General features: G+C 42.8%; 1 protein-coding gene across 2 annotated transcripts; it reads right to left on the bottom strand.

Annotated features, from left to right (window-relative positions):
• Positions 1-1,620: 1,620 nt before the first annotated feature.
• Positions 1,621-17,499, bottom strand: PCLAF (PCNA clamp associated factor). 2 transcript variants are annotated; one of them, XM_054450148.2, is made up of 4 exons: positions 17,324-17,485; positions 16,958-17,038; positions 12,760-12,922; positions 1,621-2,098 (listed from the first exon to the last, which is right to left on the bottom strand). In XM_054450148.2, exons 1-4 carry the CDS (start codon positions 17,367-17,369, stop codon positions 2,053-2,055), a joined length of 336 nt encoding a protein of 111 aa, XP_054306123.1. In that variant the 5' UTR covers positions 17,370-17,485; the 3' UTR covers positions 1,621-2,052. The 2 variants fall into 2 exon arrangements, with proteins under 2 accessions (XP_054306123.1, XP_054306124.1); XM_054450149.2 differs by lacking the exon at positions 12,760-12,922 and having other exon boundaries at positions 17,324-17,499.
• Between the last annotated feature and the right edge of the window lie 1,530 nt (positions 17,500-19,029).

Consider the following 19,029-nt stretch of genomic DNA (forward strand, 5'->3'; position numbering starts at 1 on the left):
CCACTGCACTCCAGCCTGGGCAACAGAGTGAGACTGTCTCAAAAAAAAAAAAAAAAAAAAAAAAAAAAATCCCAGCACTTTGGGAGGCCCAGTCAGGCAGATCACCTGAGGTCAGGAGTTGGGAGTTGGAGACCAACCTGGCCAACATGGTGAAACCCCGCCTCTACTAAAAATGCAAAAATTAGCCAGGCGTGGTGGCGAGCGCCTGTATTCCCAGCTACTCCAGAGTCTGAGGTAGGAGAATCGCTTGAACCTGGGAGGCAGAAGTTGTTGTGAGCCAAGATCATGCCACTGCACTCTGGCCTGGGTGACAGAGCGAGACTCCATCTAAAAAAGAAAAGAAAAGAAAAATAGCAAATGAAGTGTCAGACCCATTAAAACTTGACTTTAAGATATTTTGTTTAAACTACTCCTTAAAAATAAACCTAATTATTGAATAAGTACTTGGGATTTTAGAAACTCAGCTCCCAATTCAGTAACATTCTGTTTAGTAATATCCACCTCTAAAAGACAAAGCAAAAAATATAATCTACAATCATTAGGACTCAAACAGTTTGGAAGGTGTTAAAATCAGGTCAATGCTCTGATTTGTATTTGGAAAGAATAAAATAGGACATAATTTTAGGAAGCACACAAATGGATAGTATATTGTAAAAATAAGTGTGCATTTATTACAAACATATTTCAGAAAAATATGCCTACTAAAATATGATTAATTTTGACAAAAGGCTGCTGCAAAAAGTGTGATGAGGAATATTATACCCACTTCTTCAATTATACCTCTGGTTATGTTGAAAAATGTCATAGTAGCTCTTAGGAGTTTTGCTATGCCTATAGGTTTATGGCATGATTTGCCTTTCATGTTATATTGACTTCCAACTTTAAAATTATATTTTATGATAGCGAATCAAATGCAAATCCTAGGAAAATTTCTTTTAAGAGACAGGATCTGGTTCCACTGTGCGTGCCACCATGCCAGGCTAATTTTTTATTATTGTTCATATATAAATATATATTTTTTTCTTTTCTTTCTTTTTTTTTTTTTTTAAGACATTGTCTTACTCTGTTGTTCAGGCTGGAGCGCAGTGGCACAATCTCGGCTCACTGCAACCTCCGCCTCCCAGGTTCAAGCAATTCTCCTGTCTCAGCCTCCTGAGTAGCTGGGATTACAGGCATGTGCCACCATGCCTGGCTCATTTTTTCATTTTTAGTAGTGACAGAGTTTCACCATGTTGGCCAGGCTGGTCTTGAACTCCTATCTCAGGTGATCCACCTGCCTCGGCCTCCCAAAGTGCTGGGATTACAGGTGTGAGCCACTGCACTTGGCCTTTTTAAAAATTTTTTTAGAGATAGGGTTTCGCTATGTTGCCTGGGCTGGTCTCCAACTACTGGACTCAAGCAAACCTCCCTCCTCAGCCTCCTGAGAAGCCACTGTGCCCACCATGATTCTATCGTAGTATTTTATCTTTTTTCTTATTGTTGTTGTAGAGACATTATCAACTGTTTAAACCCTCAAGACCAAATTATCTTTACATTTTTTTAAAGAGAAGATATCCATCCAAGGTTTTCCAACATTGCATATTTGTCCTCCTTGCCAAAAAAAGGGTAGAGTAAGTAATGTTTAATTAATACTGAATTTTTTTAATGTGCAAAAATCTAACTCTGCTTTTTAAAGCAAGTAGAAGGAGTGACAATATGGCACCATTCCAAAAATCAAACACCAATAAAAATGGCAGCAGTACAACAATCTAAGCAAATCTCAAATACAACATACTTGTAATTAGAACACAATGCAATGACTTGATTTTAGCAAGAACAAGACACTTAATTTGGTAAAACAAACCAAACAATGCATTATATTGAATACTAAGCTAAGTTACCATAATTAGTCTTACAAATTCTCAAATTTCACAACTACTTTTGAACATCTAAATTTAAACCTAAATTTTTTAATTAAATGCCTTTTCAACAAAGCTAATTGGAACAAACACATTACATTCTAGAATACCAGGGTAAACAAGGAGACGTTATTCAAAGATGAATGAGAAAGTTCTATTCTTTTTCATCATTTGTGTGATCAGGTTGCAAAGGACATGCTCTGTGAAAAGAAGAGAGAACATCAATAGCCATCCCAGTATCAACTGTTTGAAAAAAATAGTTACAAACCTATATAAATCAGGAACATTAATTAATAGTGCAGTAGATCTGGTCTAATGACTAGAAATGAAAGAAAATTAAACTTCATTAATTAACAAACACCTACAAATTTCAAGTATTAATGCAACAAAATTTTTAACAATGTATTTGCCTGTTAATTTGCAGAATCAGTGTTTCTCCTTTAGACTATGTTGTCATTTTTATTAAAAAAAGAATCTATTTATATAGCATATTATTTCAACATGTTATTAAATGGATTGATAAACAATATAATCCTTCAGCAAGAACTTTGTGGTTACAAAAAGTAAAAAAATTAACCAATCCACTTTAGCAGAGAAAACATATAGCAAGTTGTCATTTGACTATATATACTCTTTTGAACCATGTGATTACATTAACTAATTAGGAAAAACCCCAAATTGGCCAGACACAGTGACTTACACTCATAATCCCAGCACTTTGGGAGGATGAGGAAGGAGGATTGCTTGAGCCCAAGAGTTTGAGACCAACCTGGGCAACTTAGTGACACCCCATCTCTACAAAAAATAAAAAATCAGGCTGGGGTCAGTGGCTCACGCCTGTAATCCCAGCACTTTGGGAGGCCAAGTTGGGTGGAACATTTGAGGTCAGGAATTCGAGCCCAGCCTAGCCAATATGGTGAAACCCCATCTCTACTAAAAATACAAAAATAGCCAGGCAGTGGTGGTGTGTGCCTGTAATCCCAGCTACTTGGGAGGCTAAGGCAGGAGAATCGCTTGAGCATGGTGGGTGGAGGTTGAAGTGAGCTGAGACTGTGCCATTGCACTCCAGCCTGGGGGACAGAGACCCTGTCTAAAAAAAAAAGAAAAAAATTAGTTGGTCGTGGTGGCACATCCCTACAGTTCCAGCTACTCAGGAGGCTGAGGCAGGAGGATCACTTCAAGGTTGCAGTGAGCCATGATTGATTGTGCCACTGCACTCCAGCCTGGGAAGCAGAGCAGGTCTCTGTGTCAATAAAACAAAAAAAGAAGAAGAAAAAAGAAAAACCCCAAAATTGTTAGCATAGAATAGTTGTAGCTTTTGAAAAATAATTTACATTATCCCAAAGTCAGGCAGGGCCCTGTAGCTCATGCCTCTAATCTCAGCACTTTGGGAGGCAGAGGCGGATGGATCATCTGAGGTCCCAAGTTCGAGACCAGCCTGGCCAACATGGTGAAACCCATCTCTACTAAAAATACAAAAATTAGCTGGGCATGGTAGCAGGTGCCTGTAATCCCAGCTACTTGGGAGGCTCAGCCAGGAGAATCACTTGAACCTAGGAGGCAGAGGTTGCCATGAGCCAAAACTGAACCATTGCACTCCAGCCTGGGTAACAAGAGCAAAACTCCGTCTCAAAAAAACCCCAAAAAACAAAACAAAAAACAAAGTCATTTTGTACCCTTTATAGTTTTTTTTTTTGAGACGGGGTGTTGCTCTGTCGCCAGGCTGGAGTGCAGTGGTGCGATCTCAGCTCACTGCAACCTCTGCCTCCCAGGTTCAAGTGATTCTCCTGCCTTAGCCTCCCGAGTAGCTGGGACTACAGGCACGTGCCACCACGCCCACCTAATTTTTTTGTATTTTTAGTAGAGACATGGTTTCACCATGTTGGCAAGGGTGGTCTTGATCTCTTGACTTCATAATCTGCCTGTCTTGGCCTCTCATAGTGCTGGGATTACAGGCATGAGCCACCGTGCCCAGCCTCATTACACTTTTTATGGAGGAAAAGTCAATTCAAAACTTAATCAAAAACTACTTTTTTTTTTTTGGTTTATTAGAGCTGACAAAGATTTGTGAGATCTACTCTAAAATTCTTGGTTTTCAAATTAGATCCAGCAATCCTTGATGGGCAGAACCAGGTAGTGAAAGAAGGAAGTGAAAATGAAGGCACTCAGATTTGGTATAAGATTATCGTTGGCCCGGCGCGGTGGCTCACGCCTGTAATCCCAGCACTTTGGGAGGCCAAGGCAGGTGGATCATCTGAGGTCAGGAGTTCGAGACCAGTCTAGCCAACATAATGAAACCCTGTCTCTACTAAAAATACAAAAAAAATTAGCTGGGCATGGTGATGCGTGCCTGTAATCCCAGCTACTCAGGAGGCTGAGGCAGAAGAATCGCTTGAACCCAGGAGGTGGACTCCAGCCTGGGCAACAAGAGCAAAAACTCTGTCTCAAAAACAAAAACAAAAACAAAAAAAAATTATCATTAATTCAGTATTAGATAACAAAGATATCTTCATTGTATTTTCCTGGAAATTAAATCAAATTAACAAATGAACATTATCATAACCCAGACTTCCTTTGGGCAAGCGCCTGATTTACTTTAGGCATCATAACTCTGTTAAAGGTTTAAGTAGATAGTCTTTCTTGATTCTGACTCTTCCCTCACGCAACTGCTGGGAGTTTACCCTGCCTTTGGGAGAAAAATAAGGCCATGGGAATAACCATATTCCATAGAGAGTTTGTATCATAAATCCTTCTAATAAACTCATTTATTTTTTCAATAAAGGGGTAATTACAATGCTCCTAAACAATGGCAAATCTAAGAACAGGACCTAAAGAAATAATACAAACCTCTATTACCTAGGTTTATGTCACAGATTTTATAATACCATGGATTAAAGTTCTTTATGAGAATATATGTGTAATCTCTTTTCATACGGTGGGAAGGCTATAATATAGGTTTTATTCCTGTGATGATCAGTGTTCCAGTCACATTTGGCTATATTGCCAAATATTTTCTTTCCTTAATATAAGTCACAAGTAATTCAAGAAGTCTGAAATATATTCTAAAGCTAGGCTTGACTATCAGCTTGTTCCTATTGGAAAAAAGAACAACGAAGAATGGTGCCAGACAATGACAGAGAACTAGAAGAAATTTATTGGATCAGGAAAGCAAGCCTATTAAAAAGATTTATCCAAAATGTATCCCTCTGGGGCCAGGCATCATGGCTCAGGCCCGTAATCCCAACACTTTGGGAGGCTGAGGTGTTAGGATTACTTGAGCCCAGGAGTTCAAGACCAGCCTAGGCAACATAGCAAGGCCTGGTCTCTACTAAAAATTTAAAATTAGCCAGGAGCAATGGCATGCATCTATAGTCCTAGCTATTCAGGAGGCTGAAGTGGGAAAATTGCTTGAGTACAAGAGGTCAAGGCTACAGCGAGCTATGATCTCACCACCGCACTCAAGCCTGAGTAACAGAGCAAAATCCTGTCTCTTTAAAAAAAAAAAAAAAATCCTGTCTCTAAAAAAAAAAGGGTATCCCTTTGGTTGTTGATTTTTATGGAAACCAGAAATCATGATAGTGATATAACAACAAAGCCTAAGATTTAATTGCTGCTAATCTCACAACATGGATCATAGACACTCAATTACCATTTACTAAATGAGCTTATGAACAGCACTGAATAATTTCTTTTTTTTGAGATGGAGTCTTACTTTGTTGCCAAGGCTGGAGTGCAGTGATCTCAGCTCACTGCAACCTCTGCCTCCCAGGTTCAAGTGATTCTCCTATCTCAGCCTCCCCAGTAGCTGAGATCACATGCATGTGCCACCATACCCGGCTAATTTTTGTAATGCATAATTCTTAATATTTTATATGTTTTCATATGTCAAATACTTTGTTTTAATTACTCTTTCAGCCATCTATTTTCACCTAGTTTGTGTTCAATGAAAATCCATTCCAAACATAAGGTACAATCCAAAACAGATGTAACAGATATAGAATATACAAATAAGAAGCAAAAGGGACTGTTCAGTCACACATACCATAGGTCAAGATCTGTTAGATCTGCTTGTTCCCATGTAGGTTTCTAAAGATGGCAAATATTGCCTTAAGACTTATTAAAGCTACTATGGCCATATGGGATACAGGAACAACTAAGCATCAGTGTGTGACCATGTGAACCAAAGATTTCATGGAGTGTCCTTTTTTTTTTTTAATAGAAACACAATGTGGCTCTGTCACCCAGGCTGGAGTTCAGTGGCACAATCATAACTCACTGCAGCCTCGAATTCCACCTTAACCTCCAGAGTAGTCAGGACTACAGGTGTACACCACCATGCCCACCTAATTTTTTTTTTTTTTTTTTTTTTTTTTGCAGTGACATGGTCTCATTATGTTGCCCAAGCTGGTCTCAAACTCCTGGGCTCAAGCAATCCTCCCCCTTCAGTCTCCCAAAGTGCTGGGCATGCCTGGCCTCATGGAGTGTTTATTTATTTATTTATTTATTTATTTAATTTATTTTGAGATGGATTATCGCTCTGTTGCCCAGGCTGGAGTGCAATGGCATGATCTTGGCTCACTGCAACCTCCGCCTCCCGAGTTCAAGCGATTCTCCTGCCTCAGCCTCCAGAGTAGCAGGGATTACGGGCGCCTGCCACCAAGCCCAGCTAATTTTTGTATTTTTAGTAGAGACGGGGGTTTCGCCGTGTTGGCCAGGCTGGTCTCGAACTCCTTACCTCACGTGATCCACCTGCCTTGGACTTTCAAAATGTTGGGATTACAGGCACAAGCCACCACACCCAGGCTGGCATGTCTATTTCTAAAAAGGCTTCTATACATCAAGGCAGTTGTAAAAGTTTTACTTACCAGAATCAAGTCCACTTATGCTTAGGCCCAGGCTCTATCTAAAAATATTGACTAATTATAGAAAGTGTCCCAAATGTAGATAATCAGACTCATAAAGTTTTTTTTTTTTTTTTTTAAGTATTTACAGAAAGAACACAAAGCATTGTGAATTTAATGCAGACAAATTTCTGGTCTTCACTTTGCAAATACAGAACCAGATTTGTTATTTTGCTTATTTCATGTTCTTTTTTTTTTTTTTTTTTGAGACGGAGTCTCACTCTGTCTCCCAGGCTGGAGTGCAGTAGCGCAATCTCGGCTCACTGCAAGCTCCGCCTCCCGAGTTCACGACATTCTCCTGCCTCAGCCTCCTGAGTAGCTGGGACTCCAGGCGCCTGCCACCATGCCCGGCTAATTTTTTGTATTTTTAGTAGAGACAGGGTTTCACTGTGTTAGCCAGGATGGTCTTGATCTCCTGACCTTGTGATCTGCCCGCCTCGGCCTCCCAAAGTGCTGGGATTACAGGTGTGAGCCACTGCACTTGGCTTTTTTTTTTTTTTGAGACGAAGTCTCACTCTGTTGCCCAGGCTAGGCCAGAGTGCAGCGCGATCTCGGCTCACTGCAACCTCTGCCTCCTGAGTTCAAGTGATTGTCCTGCTTCAGCCACCTGAGTAGCTGGGATTACAGGCACTCACCACCAGGCCCAGTTAATATTTGTATTTTTAGTACAGATGGGGTTTCACCATTTTGGGCAGGTTGGTCTCGAACTCCTGATCTCAGGTGATCCGCCCGCCTAGGCCTCCCAAAGTACTGGGATTACAGGCGTGAGCCACCGCGCCCAGCCCACCGCTTAATTTCAAGATTAATCAAATATGACTTCAAAACAGATCAATTTTTTTTGAGACAGAGTCTTGCTCTGTCACCCAGGCTGGAGTGCAGTGGTGCAATCTTGGCTCACTCCACCTCCTGGGTTCAAGTGATTCTCATGCCTCAGCCTCCTGAGTAGCTGGCATTACAGGTGTGTGACACCACACCCAGCTAATTTTTGTATTTTTAGTAGAGACCGAGTTTCACCACGTTCGCCAGGATGGTCTCAAACTCCTGGCCTCTAGTGATCCGCCCACCTTGGCCTCCCAAAGTGCTGGGATTACAGGCATTAACCACCGCTCCTGGCCCAGATCAACTTTTTTAACCCACCTCCTGCACAAAAAATGGTCAATTATTAAGTTGTAAAAATTATTCAACATGTACAGAGTCACCTCTTAATTTCAAGATTAATCAAATATGCCTTCAAAGGAGATCAAATTTTAACCCACCTCCTGCACACAAAAAAATCAGTTTTTAAGTTGTGAAAATTATTTGACATATACAAAGATAAAAAGGCACTATTTTAAAATTACTTGAAGTCAATACACTTCTAATTTTTGGAATCCAGTTAAGTATAGTAACTAAATCTGGCATTCTTGTTGAATTGGAATGGGTGATAGGAAATGCCTACTATTTCACTTTTAAGTGTATATGCAAGAATTAGTCATGCTTGGGTTTGGAGTAGATTCCAGTCTATCATTGCTCTGGCACACTTCAGTTACCACATAGAAAGTAAAATGCAGGGCCGGGTGCGATGGCTCACCCCTGTAATCCCAGCACTTTGGGAGGCCGAGGTGGGTGGATCACAAGGTCAAGAGATGGAGACCATCCTGGCTAACATGGTGAAACTCCATCTCTACTAAAAATACAAAAAATTAGCCGGGCATGGCGGCGTGCGCCTGTAGTCCCAGCTGCTGGGGAGGCTGAGGCAGGAGAATGGTGTGAACCCAGGAGGCGGAGCTTGCAGTGAGCCGAGATTGCGCCACTGCACCCCAGCCTGGGCGACAGAGTGAGACTCCGTCTCAAAAAAAAAAAAAAAAAAAAGAAAGTCAAATGCAATGGCAAATCCAAAACCCTAAAGAGTTAAGTGCCCTTGGCCAGGCGCAGTGGCTCATGCCTGTAATCCCAGCACTTTCGGAGGCCGAGGCGGGCGGATCACGAGGTCAGGAGATCAAGACCATCCTGGCCAACATGGTGAAATCCCATCTCTACTAAAAATACAAAAATTAGCTGGGTGTGATATCACATGCCTGTAATCCCAGTTACTTAAGAAAGGCACGAAAATCGCTTGAACCCAGGAGGCGAAGGTTGCAGTAAGTCAAGATGGTACCACTGCACGCCAGCTGGGGCGACAGAGTGAGACTCCTTCTCAAAACAAACAAACAAAAGAAACAGAGTTAAGTGCCCAAGAGAAGAGTGAAAACTTAGCAATGTGAATCTAGAGCATATCAGCACTAAATTAGGATGGCTGAAACAATACATAGAATATTTATAGTAACATCTGGTAGTTTCTTTCAATGCACATATATAATAAATAGAATCATGGAAGCTTTTTCTATTACCTAATCATTTTACAGCCTTGTAGATTTAACAAACTAAAATGAAAACTGAATCTCCATTCCATAGCTCATTAATTTTTGATGTTGTCTTTCTCCTCCGTCTTATACATGAAACTCCAACAGATTTAATATTGGCATTTATCATCTAGTCAAATCCTTCAGATGCTCTTTAAAGCAGTCCAGTTTGAGACTCTCAAGCATTTCTCTGTTAATAAGGAGTGAAATTAGTAGATTTGATGAAGACCTGTTTTTCCTTGCCACACTGAACTTCTAGGCACCATTTGGATTCGGTTTTAGAGTATGAGTTGGAGAACTGTAGCTGTTTCTTGACCTGCCTCTTAATGGTAGAGATGTAGAAGGGCAAGCAAGACCACAAGGAGACTGGCTGTAGGCTGTAGGGCACTGTTGGAGGGCTTTGTGGTCTCGGCTGCAGTAGCTTCCGGCGTGCTGGTTAAAGGAACAAATGAAGAAACCTGCACGGGTAGGAGCAGCGCCAGAAGTAGAAGACCCAGAATGAGCATTGCCACCATCCCCTTACCCATTTGGATCAGTGTGCGGTGTGTCCAGCTTGCTGCTCAGTGTGCTTGGAGGATGGGTGGCTCCTGGCTGGTGCAGGGGAGATAGCAAGTAGGGTCTTATATTCAAGGGGCATCATAATGGCAGTGACATCACTCCCTTTCCTCCTACACCCAGGCAAGTACTTTGTTTTGAAATAAAACATTTAAGTTGTTTAGAAAGCCTGGACCTTATTAATTACAAATCTATAAAAAGGCAAGTTTCGAATCTTTTTTCCCAAGTGGCATGATTTTTCCCTTGTTTTTTTTTTCTGTCATATGACCTTCAGAAATTTTTCTTGATTCTTAAAAGTGATGCATATTTTTTGTTAAAAGTTGTTAGCACAGAGTATGAGAAGAGGTTTTTACCCAGAGATAAGCATTATTGATATTTGGTATATTTTCATATAGTACATATACATGTATTTACACAGTAAAGATTGTACTTTTGTATCCAGAATTTTGGGTTAACAATTATTGTGAGCATTTTCCTGTCATTAAAAATGTAAAAGGTATGGTTTAATTAGCTTCTTAAAAAGTTTGTGGCTTGGTGTGGTTGCTCTTGCCTGTAATCCCAGCACTTTGGGAGGCCGAGGCGGGCAGATCACAAGGTCAGGAGATCGAGACCATCCTGGCTAGCATGGTGAAACCCCGTCTCTACTAAAAATACAACAAAATTAGCCGGGCGTGGTGGCGGGCGCCTGTAGTCCCAGCTACTTGGGAGGCTGAGGGAGGCGACTGGTGTGAACCCGGGAGGTGGAGGTTGCAGTGAGCCAAGATTGCACCACTGCACTCCAGCCTGGGCAACAGAGCGAAACTCTGTCTCAAAAAAAAAAAAGGTTTGCACACTGGCCAGGTGTGGCAGCTTATGCCTGTAATCCCAGCACAGTGGGAGGCCAAGGCAAGTGGATTACTTGAGCTCAAGAGTTCGAGACCAGCCTAGGCAACGTGGCGAAACCTCATTTCTACCAAAAACACAAAAAATTAGCTGAACTCCATGGCACATGCCTGTAATTCCAGCTACTTGGAAGGCTGAGGTGGGAGAACCAATCGAATCCAGGAGGCAGAGGTTGAAGTGAGCGAAGATTGGACGACTGCATTACAACCTGGGTGACAGAGTGAGACCCCCATAACAAAAAAAAAAAAAAAAAAAAAAAAAGAAAAGAAAGAAAAAAAGGAAAAAATGAATGAGATATTCATGAAATACAACAGATGAAACTCGGAAACTTTTTTTTTTTAAAGGTTGCACCCCAAGTTTGATGTGTGTAGTTTTATCCCTACTTTTTGTTTTTCACTATTCTCATGTACTTACAGAGAAGTTGTAAAGAAAATACACCATGGTATTAGTCCTAGTTGGTTCTAGGTGATGGGGATTTCTATATTTTCCAACTTTTCCATATTGGTCACATTTTTTATTTTTATTTTACTTGATTTTTTTTGAGATGGAGTCTCGCTCTGTCCCCCAGGCTGGAGTGCAGTGGTGCGATCTCAGCTCACTGCAACCAACACCTCTCGGGTTCAAGCAATTCTCCTGCCTCAGCCTCCCGAGTAGCTGAGATTATAGGCACGTGCCACCACGCCCGGCTAATTTTTTGTATTTTTAGTAGAGACGGGGTTTCACCATGTTGCAGGATGGTCTCGATCTCCTGATCTTGTGATCTGCCTGCCTTGGACTCCCAAAGTGCTGGGATTACAGGGGTAAGCCACTGTGCCCGGCCTATTTTTGAGACAGGTCCTCACTCTGCCACCCATGCTGGAGTACAGTGGCGGGATCTCGGCTCACTGCAACCTTCATCTCCTAGGGTCAAGCGATTCTCCCACCTCCGCCTCCCTAGTGGCTGGGATTATAGGCGGCGCCACCACCCTTTTGGTAGAGAAGGGGTTTCACCATGTTGCCCAGGCTGGTCTGGAACTCCTGGGCTCAAGCGATCTGCCCACTGTAGCCTCCCAAAGTGCTAGGATTACAGGCATGAGCCACCGCACACAGCCTGGTTATATATTTCTTGTGGAAGTTGAACTGGTAGTTTTTTAAGGGGCAGGATTAACGGAATTCAAGCTATATAAGCCAACAAGGAAATCGCCTTGTAAGAAAAGCCTAAAGGAAAAAGACAGTAAAAATTAAAGACTCAATACACTAAGTTCATGGTTAATGACATAGCACTTATGTGAATGGGAACTGATCCTCTTTGAGAGATTGGGAAGAGTAAAAAGAATACTTTTTACTAATGTTTGAAATTTGCTGGCTGGATGCAGTGGCTCAGGCCTGTAATCCCAGTACTTTGGGAGGCTAAGGTGGGTAGATCACGAAGTCAAGAGTTCAAGACCAGCCTGGCCAACAAGGCGAAAACCCTGTCTCTACTAAAAATACAAAAATTAGCTGGGTGTGGTGGCGCGTGCCTGTAATCCCAGCTACTTGGGAGGCTGAGGCAGGAAAATTGCTTGAACCTGGGAGGCAGAGGTTGCAGTGAGCTGAGATAGCGCCACTGCCCTCTGGCCTGGGCAACAGAGCAAGACTCCGTCTCAGAAAAAAAAAAAAAAAAGAAATTTGGGAGGGAGTTATAATAAGAAATTAGAAGAAGTTTTAAAAAACTTTTTTTGCATTTTCTTGTGAGCTCGAAGAGAAACTTGACTCAATATCCTATTTGTCCTTTATTTTCAAGATATTTTATTAATTAATTAATTAATTAATTTTTTATTTGAGACAGAGTCTCACTCTGTCCCCCAGGCTGGAGTGCAGTGGCGTGAAAATGAGATACACGTGCAGAACATGCAAGTTTGTTATATAGGTATATGTGTGCATGATGGTTTGCTGCACCAAGCAATTCTTTTGTTTGAGCCTCCCAAATAGCTAGGACCACAGGTGTGCACCACCACGCCCATCTAATTTTGTATTTTTAGTAGAGACACGGTTCCACCATGTTGGACAGGCTGGTTTCGAACTCCTGGCCTCAAGTGATCCTCCTGCCTCGGCCTCCCAAAGTGCTGGGATTACAGGCGTGAGATGAATATTTTCTTTATATTCCAGAATATAAAAACTTACTTTCTCTTTGCTCTTCCTAAGCCACTGCTTCCTGCCTCTTCAGGAATCTGATTCTCTTTTTCAGAATCTTTAGGGGACAACCTAAAGAATTCTCCAATTCCTTTTTGCCACTTGGGAGTTGGGCGCACGCAAACGGGATTCCCTCCTGCATATTTATTTTCAGCTGTAAAATATAAACAGATGGAACTAGATAAGTGCTAATAATACAATTGCCATTCCTTAAACAACTTAATTCCTTCTTTAACATCAAATTCTCAAAAGTATTAAACAATATTTAAGATATCCAACTTAAAGAATTAGAAAATGTGACACAATAAAGCTGTATTCCACCAATAAACTCAGTGTGATGGTTATCTTAGCAATAACAGTAGTAACAGAATTTTTACAACTGAAAAATATTTTTATATTTTGTCCACAAGCAGAGCTATTCAAATACTGTTGCCGGGCGCAGTGGCTCACGCCTGTAATCCCAGCACTTTGGGAGGCTGAAGAGGGTGGATCACAAGGTCAGGAGTTCAAGACCAACCTGGCCAACATGGTGAAACCCCTGTCTCTACTAAAAATACAAAAATTAGCTGGGTGTGGCGGCAGGTGCCTGTATTCCCAGCTACTTGGGAGGCTGAGGCAGGAAAATCGCTTGAACCAGAGAGTCGGAGGTTGCAGTGAGCTGAGATTGCGCCACCACTGCACACTCCAGTCTGGCAACAGAGTGAGATTCTGTCTCAAATAAAAAAAAATATATATATATATATATTCTTGTATGTACTGACATACTGAAGTTTGACACACTTTTTCCTACTATAAGATAGGACCATGTAGTATAAAGCGCCAACATTTTACTTACTAAGGTCATTTAGTTAAAGCACATATAAGAGGCAATGTGAAAGTCTCCACAAAAGTAGATTCCATTTTTCAAAGCACCTGGCTCCTTTTCAGTTCATAAGAGAAGTCCAGTTCCTGGTGTTTTTTTTTTTTTTTTTTTTTTTTTTCAGAGTCTAGCTCTGTCACCCAGGCTGGAGTGCAGTGGCGCAATCTTGGCTTACTGTAACCTCCGCCTCCCGGATTCAAGTGATTCTCCTGCCTCAGCCTCCCAGGTAGCAGGGATTACAGGCGCCCGCCACCACGCCCAGCTAATTTTTGTTTTGTTTTTGTTTTTTTTGGGGGGGCAGACAGAGTCTCGCTCTGTCACCCAGGCTGGAGTGCAGTGGCACGATCTCGGCTCACTGCAAGCTCCGCCTCCCGGGTTCACGCCATTCTCCTGCCTCAGCCTTCCTAGCAGTTGGGACTACAGGCGCCTGCCACCACGCCTGGCTAATTTTTTGTATTTTTAGTAGAGACAGGGTTTCACCATGCTAGCCAGGATGGTCTCGATCTCCTGACCTCGTGATCCGCCCGCCTTGGCCTCCCAAAGTGCTGGGATTACAAGCGTAAGCCACCCTGCCCAGCCAATTCCTGGTTATTTTTCAACAGTAATATAAAGAGAAAGTGAGGGAAAATTCTTGCCTTTTTATAAAGTAATGACCAGGAACAAATTAGTCAGTTACTGCAAATCTTTTGCTTTAAGCTAAAACATTTGCTTTAACAACTCTAGTTGTTAAAGAATGCTTACAAAAGTTGTTTCCATATAGACTCTGAAGTTACATTGTTTGTACTTATTTATTTACATTTATAAAAATAGCAATGGGGTTTTGCCATGTTGTCCAGGCTGGTCTCAAACTCCTGGCTGAGGCAACCCTCCCGCCTTCGCCTCCAAAAGAAGGAATGGCATATAAAAGATAGTGATCTTTTGGTTCACAATTTTCCCAAAGGAACCTTACAGGAATGCTTTTACTACTAGAAAACATACAGCAGCAGCTGGATGCGGTGGCTCACGCCTGTAATCCCAGCGCTTTGTAAGGCCAAGGCAGTTGGATCATGAGGTCAGGCGTTCAAGAGCAGCCTGGCCAACATGGTGAAATCCTGTCTCCACTAAAGATACAAAATTTAGCCAGGCATGGTGGTGCATGCCTGTAATCCCAGCTACTTAGGAGGCTGAGGCAGAAGAATTGCTTGAACCCGGGAGGCGGAGGTTGCAGCGAGCCGAGATCATGCAGCTGCACTCCAGCCTGGGTGACAGAGCGGGACTCTGTCTCAAAAACAAAACAAAACAAAACAAAACATACAGCAGCAACAGATTCAATTCAACTCCGCTGATTTAGTTGTGTGACCTTTATCAAGTTACATAACCAGAGATTAAATTTCCCTATCTTTAAAATAAGGATATTATCCATTTCATACGTTCAATTATTTGGATTAAAAATAGAGATTTTTTAAATGCCTTAAAGGATGCATTTATTCAACATATATTCAGTAAGGGCCTATTTAGTTGGCTCTGGTGATTCAACAGTGGACCAGACAATGGGATGCGGCTCTAATGAAATTTCATCAGGCCAGGCATGGTGGCTCACGTCTGTAATCCCAGCACTTTGGTAGGCTGAGGCGGGTGGATTGCTTCAGCCCAGGAGCTCGAGACCAGCCTGGGCAATGTGATGAAACCCCGTCTCTACAAAAAACACAAAAATTAGGCGAGTGTGTGGTGGCATGTGCCTGCAGTCCCAGCTACCTGGGAAGAGCCTGAAGTGGGAGGATCATTTGAACCCTGGGGTCAAATCTGCAGTAAGCTGTGATTGCACCACTGCACTCAAGTCTGGACAACAGAGTGAGACCCTGTCTCAAAAAAAAAAAAAAAAAAGAAAAAAGAAAAGAAAAAGAAACTTAGTCTAGTGGTACAGGGTATAAGTTACTCTAAAAAAAATTCATCAACTTCTATTTCCTTTTATCTGAAGAGATAGAAATAGTAAATGTTTTCTAATGAAATGTTTCAAATAGGGAGAAATTTGAATTGACTTAAAAACCCATGAAGTCCTAAACAGTGTTCCCCTTTACATTCTTAATTAAATCTTGTAGCGTTAATCTCCCTGTCTGCCAAATTTCCTACTGAAAGGAATGAGGCACCAGATGGCAGGGCATTTTCTCATCTACTCCACGCACAGAAGGAGCAGCGTGAAGCCAGTTCCCTTGCTGGGTTTCGCTCCTACTCTCCCAAAGACAGTATTAGGAGCTGCAAAGTTGGAGAAAACCCACAGACATCCTACTCAAACAAACAAACAAACAAAAAAGAGTAAGGAAGAAAGGAAAAACAAGCAAACAAAAACAAAAACATTTTTATTAAAGTTTAGTAGACATTGCAATGAGCACTCAGCACTGTCAACGATTGTTCAAACCCTTAATCTAATAAGGGGGCTTTAATATAGCCTCTAACAATATTTAAATAGCCTCTGTCAATATTAAGAAAAATAATAGCCAGGCGTGGTGGGTCACGTCTGTGTTCCCATCACTTTGGGAAGCTGAGGCAGGCAGATCACGAGGTCAGGAGTTTGAGATCACTCTGGCCAACATAGTGAAACCCCATCTCTACTAAAAATACAAAAAAAATTAGCCGGGTGTGGTGGCATGCACCTGTAATCCCAGCTACTCAGGAGGCAGAGGCAGGAGAATCGTGAGAACCCGAGAGGCGGAGGTTGCAGTGAACCAAGATCACACTATTGCACTCCAGCCTGTGCAACAGTGCAAGACTCTCTCAAAAAAAGAAAGAAAGAAAGAAAAGGAAAATACTAAACCAAAAAACAAAAATTGATAGGCTGGTTGTGGTAGCTCATGCCTGTAATCCCAGTAGGAGGATTGTTTGAGCCCAGGAGTTTGAGACCAGCTTAGGCAACATAGTGAGACCCCCGTCTCTACAAAAAATAGAAAAAAAAAGCCCGGCGTGGTGGCATGCACCTGTAATCCCAGCTACTTTGGAGGCTGAGGTGGGAGGATTGCTTAAGCCCCATAAGTGGAGGCTGTAGTGACCAGTGATTGCACCACTGCACTCCAACCCGAGCGACAAAGTGAGGCCCTGTCTAAAAAAAGAAAAGAAAAGAAAAATAGGCTTGAAGATAAGCTGTGTCGGTCCTTAACTCCAAGGTTTGAGATTCTCTTCCATGAGACCTCCCCCTCACCTCTACCCTAGCCGGCCAAAAGGCCCAGCCTCTCTTATTATATCACAGGACAAGGAAGAAATTCGAGCGTGAGTACCTCAAGAAAAAGAAATTCATGGCAAGCCAGGGGCTTGCAGGTGCCAGGCCTGATCCCCTAACTTTAGGAGGGCTCTTCTTACCTTTCCTCGATGAAACTGATGTCGAATTAGTGGCAGAGGTGGAAGAACCAAGCACCTTCCTGGGGGCTCGAGCAGCCACCACTGTGAAGAGAGGCAAAATAGGGTGTTCAGACGGGGCAGGAGGGTTCGGACACCGAGTCCTGGACCCAGCGGCTTGGAGAGGAGAGCCTGGCGATCCAGAATAGCAGGATAACCTTACCCTGCCCCTGCGACTTCCTCTTCAAGGTAAAGGGGCCGGGCGGCTGCTCCCTGGCTAGCTAGATGAGTTTGGCGCACAGGGCCCAGGGGGACCTCTGGCGTCTGTCGCCCGAGGCCAGGCTGCCGGGAGGACCCCCCGCCCTCGAGTACCACACTCGATCGCCTCACCTTTTCTGTAAGTGCCTGGAACGCTGTCTGCTTTAGTCCGCACCATGTTCAAACAAGACGAGAGGAGAGGAGAGAACGAACTGACTTCCCAGCCGAGGGTGTTTCACTGGACAAGGACCCGAAAACTATCCCGCCACAGTTTATATTGGTCTCTTTCCCGCGCGCTCCAAGGACTCTCCCAAGCCACCGCTCCCATTGGTTCCGCGCCGTTCCCCCTGGACCAATTGCCAATGCCCAATGGTGACAGCGGCAAGGCTTCTTGTAGCGCGAATCCGTCCATCAACACGCAAAGGCCTAGGATTCGTAGACGCCCCAGGTGGGCGGTACCAGGACTCTCCAGGGGTACCCGATAAGTGGGTGCTAAGTTTCTGAACTACAGAAATAAGCCTGCTTAGAAAAGAAAACCCAGCAAAGGCAGCGAAGTACAAACGATCTTCAAAAGTTACTATAGCCTTAAGTCCATAATGATTGACTCCTGGAGATGAAACCTGAAATTAAGCGGACTTTTTGATGCAAATCAAAATTAAAAGAACTTAAGAACTTTCCTTTAGTACCCCAGGCATGAACTCTTTGTACAGCATCCATACTAAAACAATTCTATGGAATGGGGAAAAGGAAGCTAATACAACTTGTTTACAAGGGTTTTTTAAAATGTCTTTAGGATGATGTGAGACTAAACAAAAACTAGGAGGATTGTATATACATACACACATAAAAAGAAACTAATAAAACGTCTTCCTGAGAACTGAATGGTCTCAGAGCTCCTAAATAATCTGCCAAATCTGCCAGGAGCGGGGACTCATGGCTGTAATCCCAGCACTTTGAGAGGCCGAGGCGGGCAGATGGCTTGACCCCAGGAGTTCGAGACCAGCCTGACCAACATGGTGAAACCCGTCTCTACAAAAAATATACAAAAATTAGCCGGGTGCAGTGGCATGTTCCTGTAATCCCAACTACTCGGGAGGCTGAGGTGGGAGGATGGCTTGAGTTCAGGAGACGGGAGATTGCTTGTGCCTAGGAGGGAGAGGTTGCAGTGAGCCATAATCACACCATGCACTCCAGCCTGGGCGACAGAGCGAGATCCTGTCTCAAAAAAAGAAAGAGAGAGAGAGACAGAGAGAGAGAGAAAGAAGGAAGGAAGGAAGGAAGGAAGGAAGGAAGGAAGGAAGGAAGGAAGGAAGGAAGGAAGGAAGGAAGGAAGGAAGGAAGGAAGGAAGGAAGGAAGGAAGGAAGGAAGGAAGGAAGGAAGGAAGGAAGGAAGGAAGGAAGGAAGGAAGGAAGGAAGGAAGGAAGGAAGGAAGGGAAAGAAAAGAAAAGAAAAAAGAAGAAAAGAAAAAAAGAAAAGAGAAAAGAAAGGCAAGGCAAGGCAATGAAACGAAACGAAACGAAATGAAACGAAAAGACCCTGCCAAATGTGGTAAGACCACATCCCTGGCACACAGTGAGCATAACTCTACGATAAAGGGTCATAATTTTTTTCTATCTTTATGCTTACCTTCTAATTACTCACAACACCCCTGGGGAGTGATTTTCACTATCTAAATACTATACATAAAACAGAATCAGTCAGGCGTGGTGGCTCACGCCTGTAATCCTAGCACTCTGGGAGGCCGAGGCGGGCGGATTGCCTGAGCTCAGGAGTTCGAGACCAGCCTGGGCAACATGGTGCAACCCAGTCTCTACTAAAATAAAAATAAAAATAAAAA

This window comes from Pongo pygmaeus, chromosome 16, assembly GCF_028885625.2.
Source record: "Pongo pygmaeus isolate AG05252 chromosome 16, NHGRI_mPonPyg2-v2.0_pri, whole genome shotgun sequence".
Classification (NCBI taxonomy): Eukaryota; Metazoa; Chordata; class Mammalia; order Primates; family Hominidae; genus Pongo; species Pongo pygmaeus.

What these genes read in the sequence shown, in the direction of transcription:
- PCLAF (XM_054450148.2), bottom strand. Translation starts at nt 17,369, where the DNA reads ATGGTGCGGACTAAAGCAGACAGCGTTCCAGGCACTTACAGAAAAG. An exon ending in ATCAGTTTCATCGAGGAAAG is followed by an intron (nt 12,923 to 16,957) that starts GTAAGAAGAGCC and finishes TATATTTTACAG; the next exon opens with CTGAAAATAAATATGCAGGA. An exon ending in TTAGGAAGAGCAAAGAGAAA is followed by an intron (nt 2,099 to 12,759) that starts GTAAGTTTTTAT and finishes TTCTTTTCACAG; the next exon opens with AGCATGTCCTTTGCAACCTG.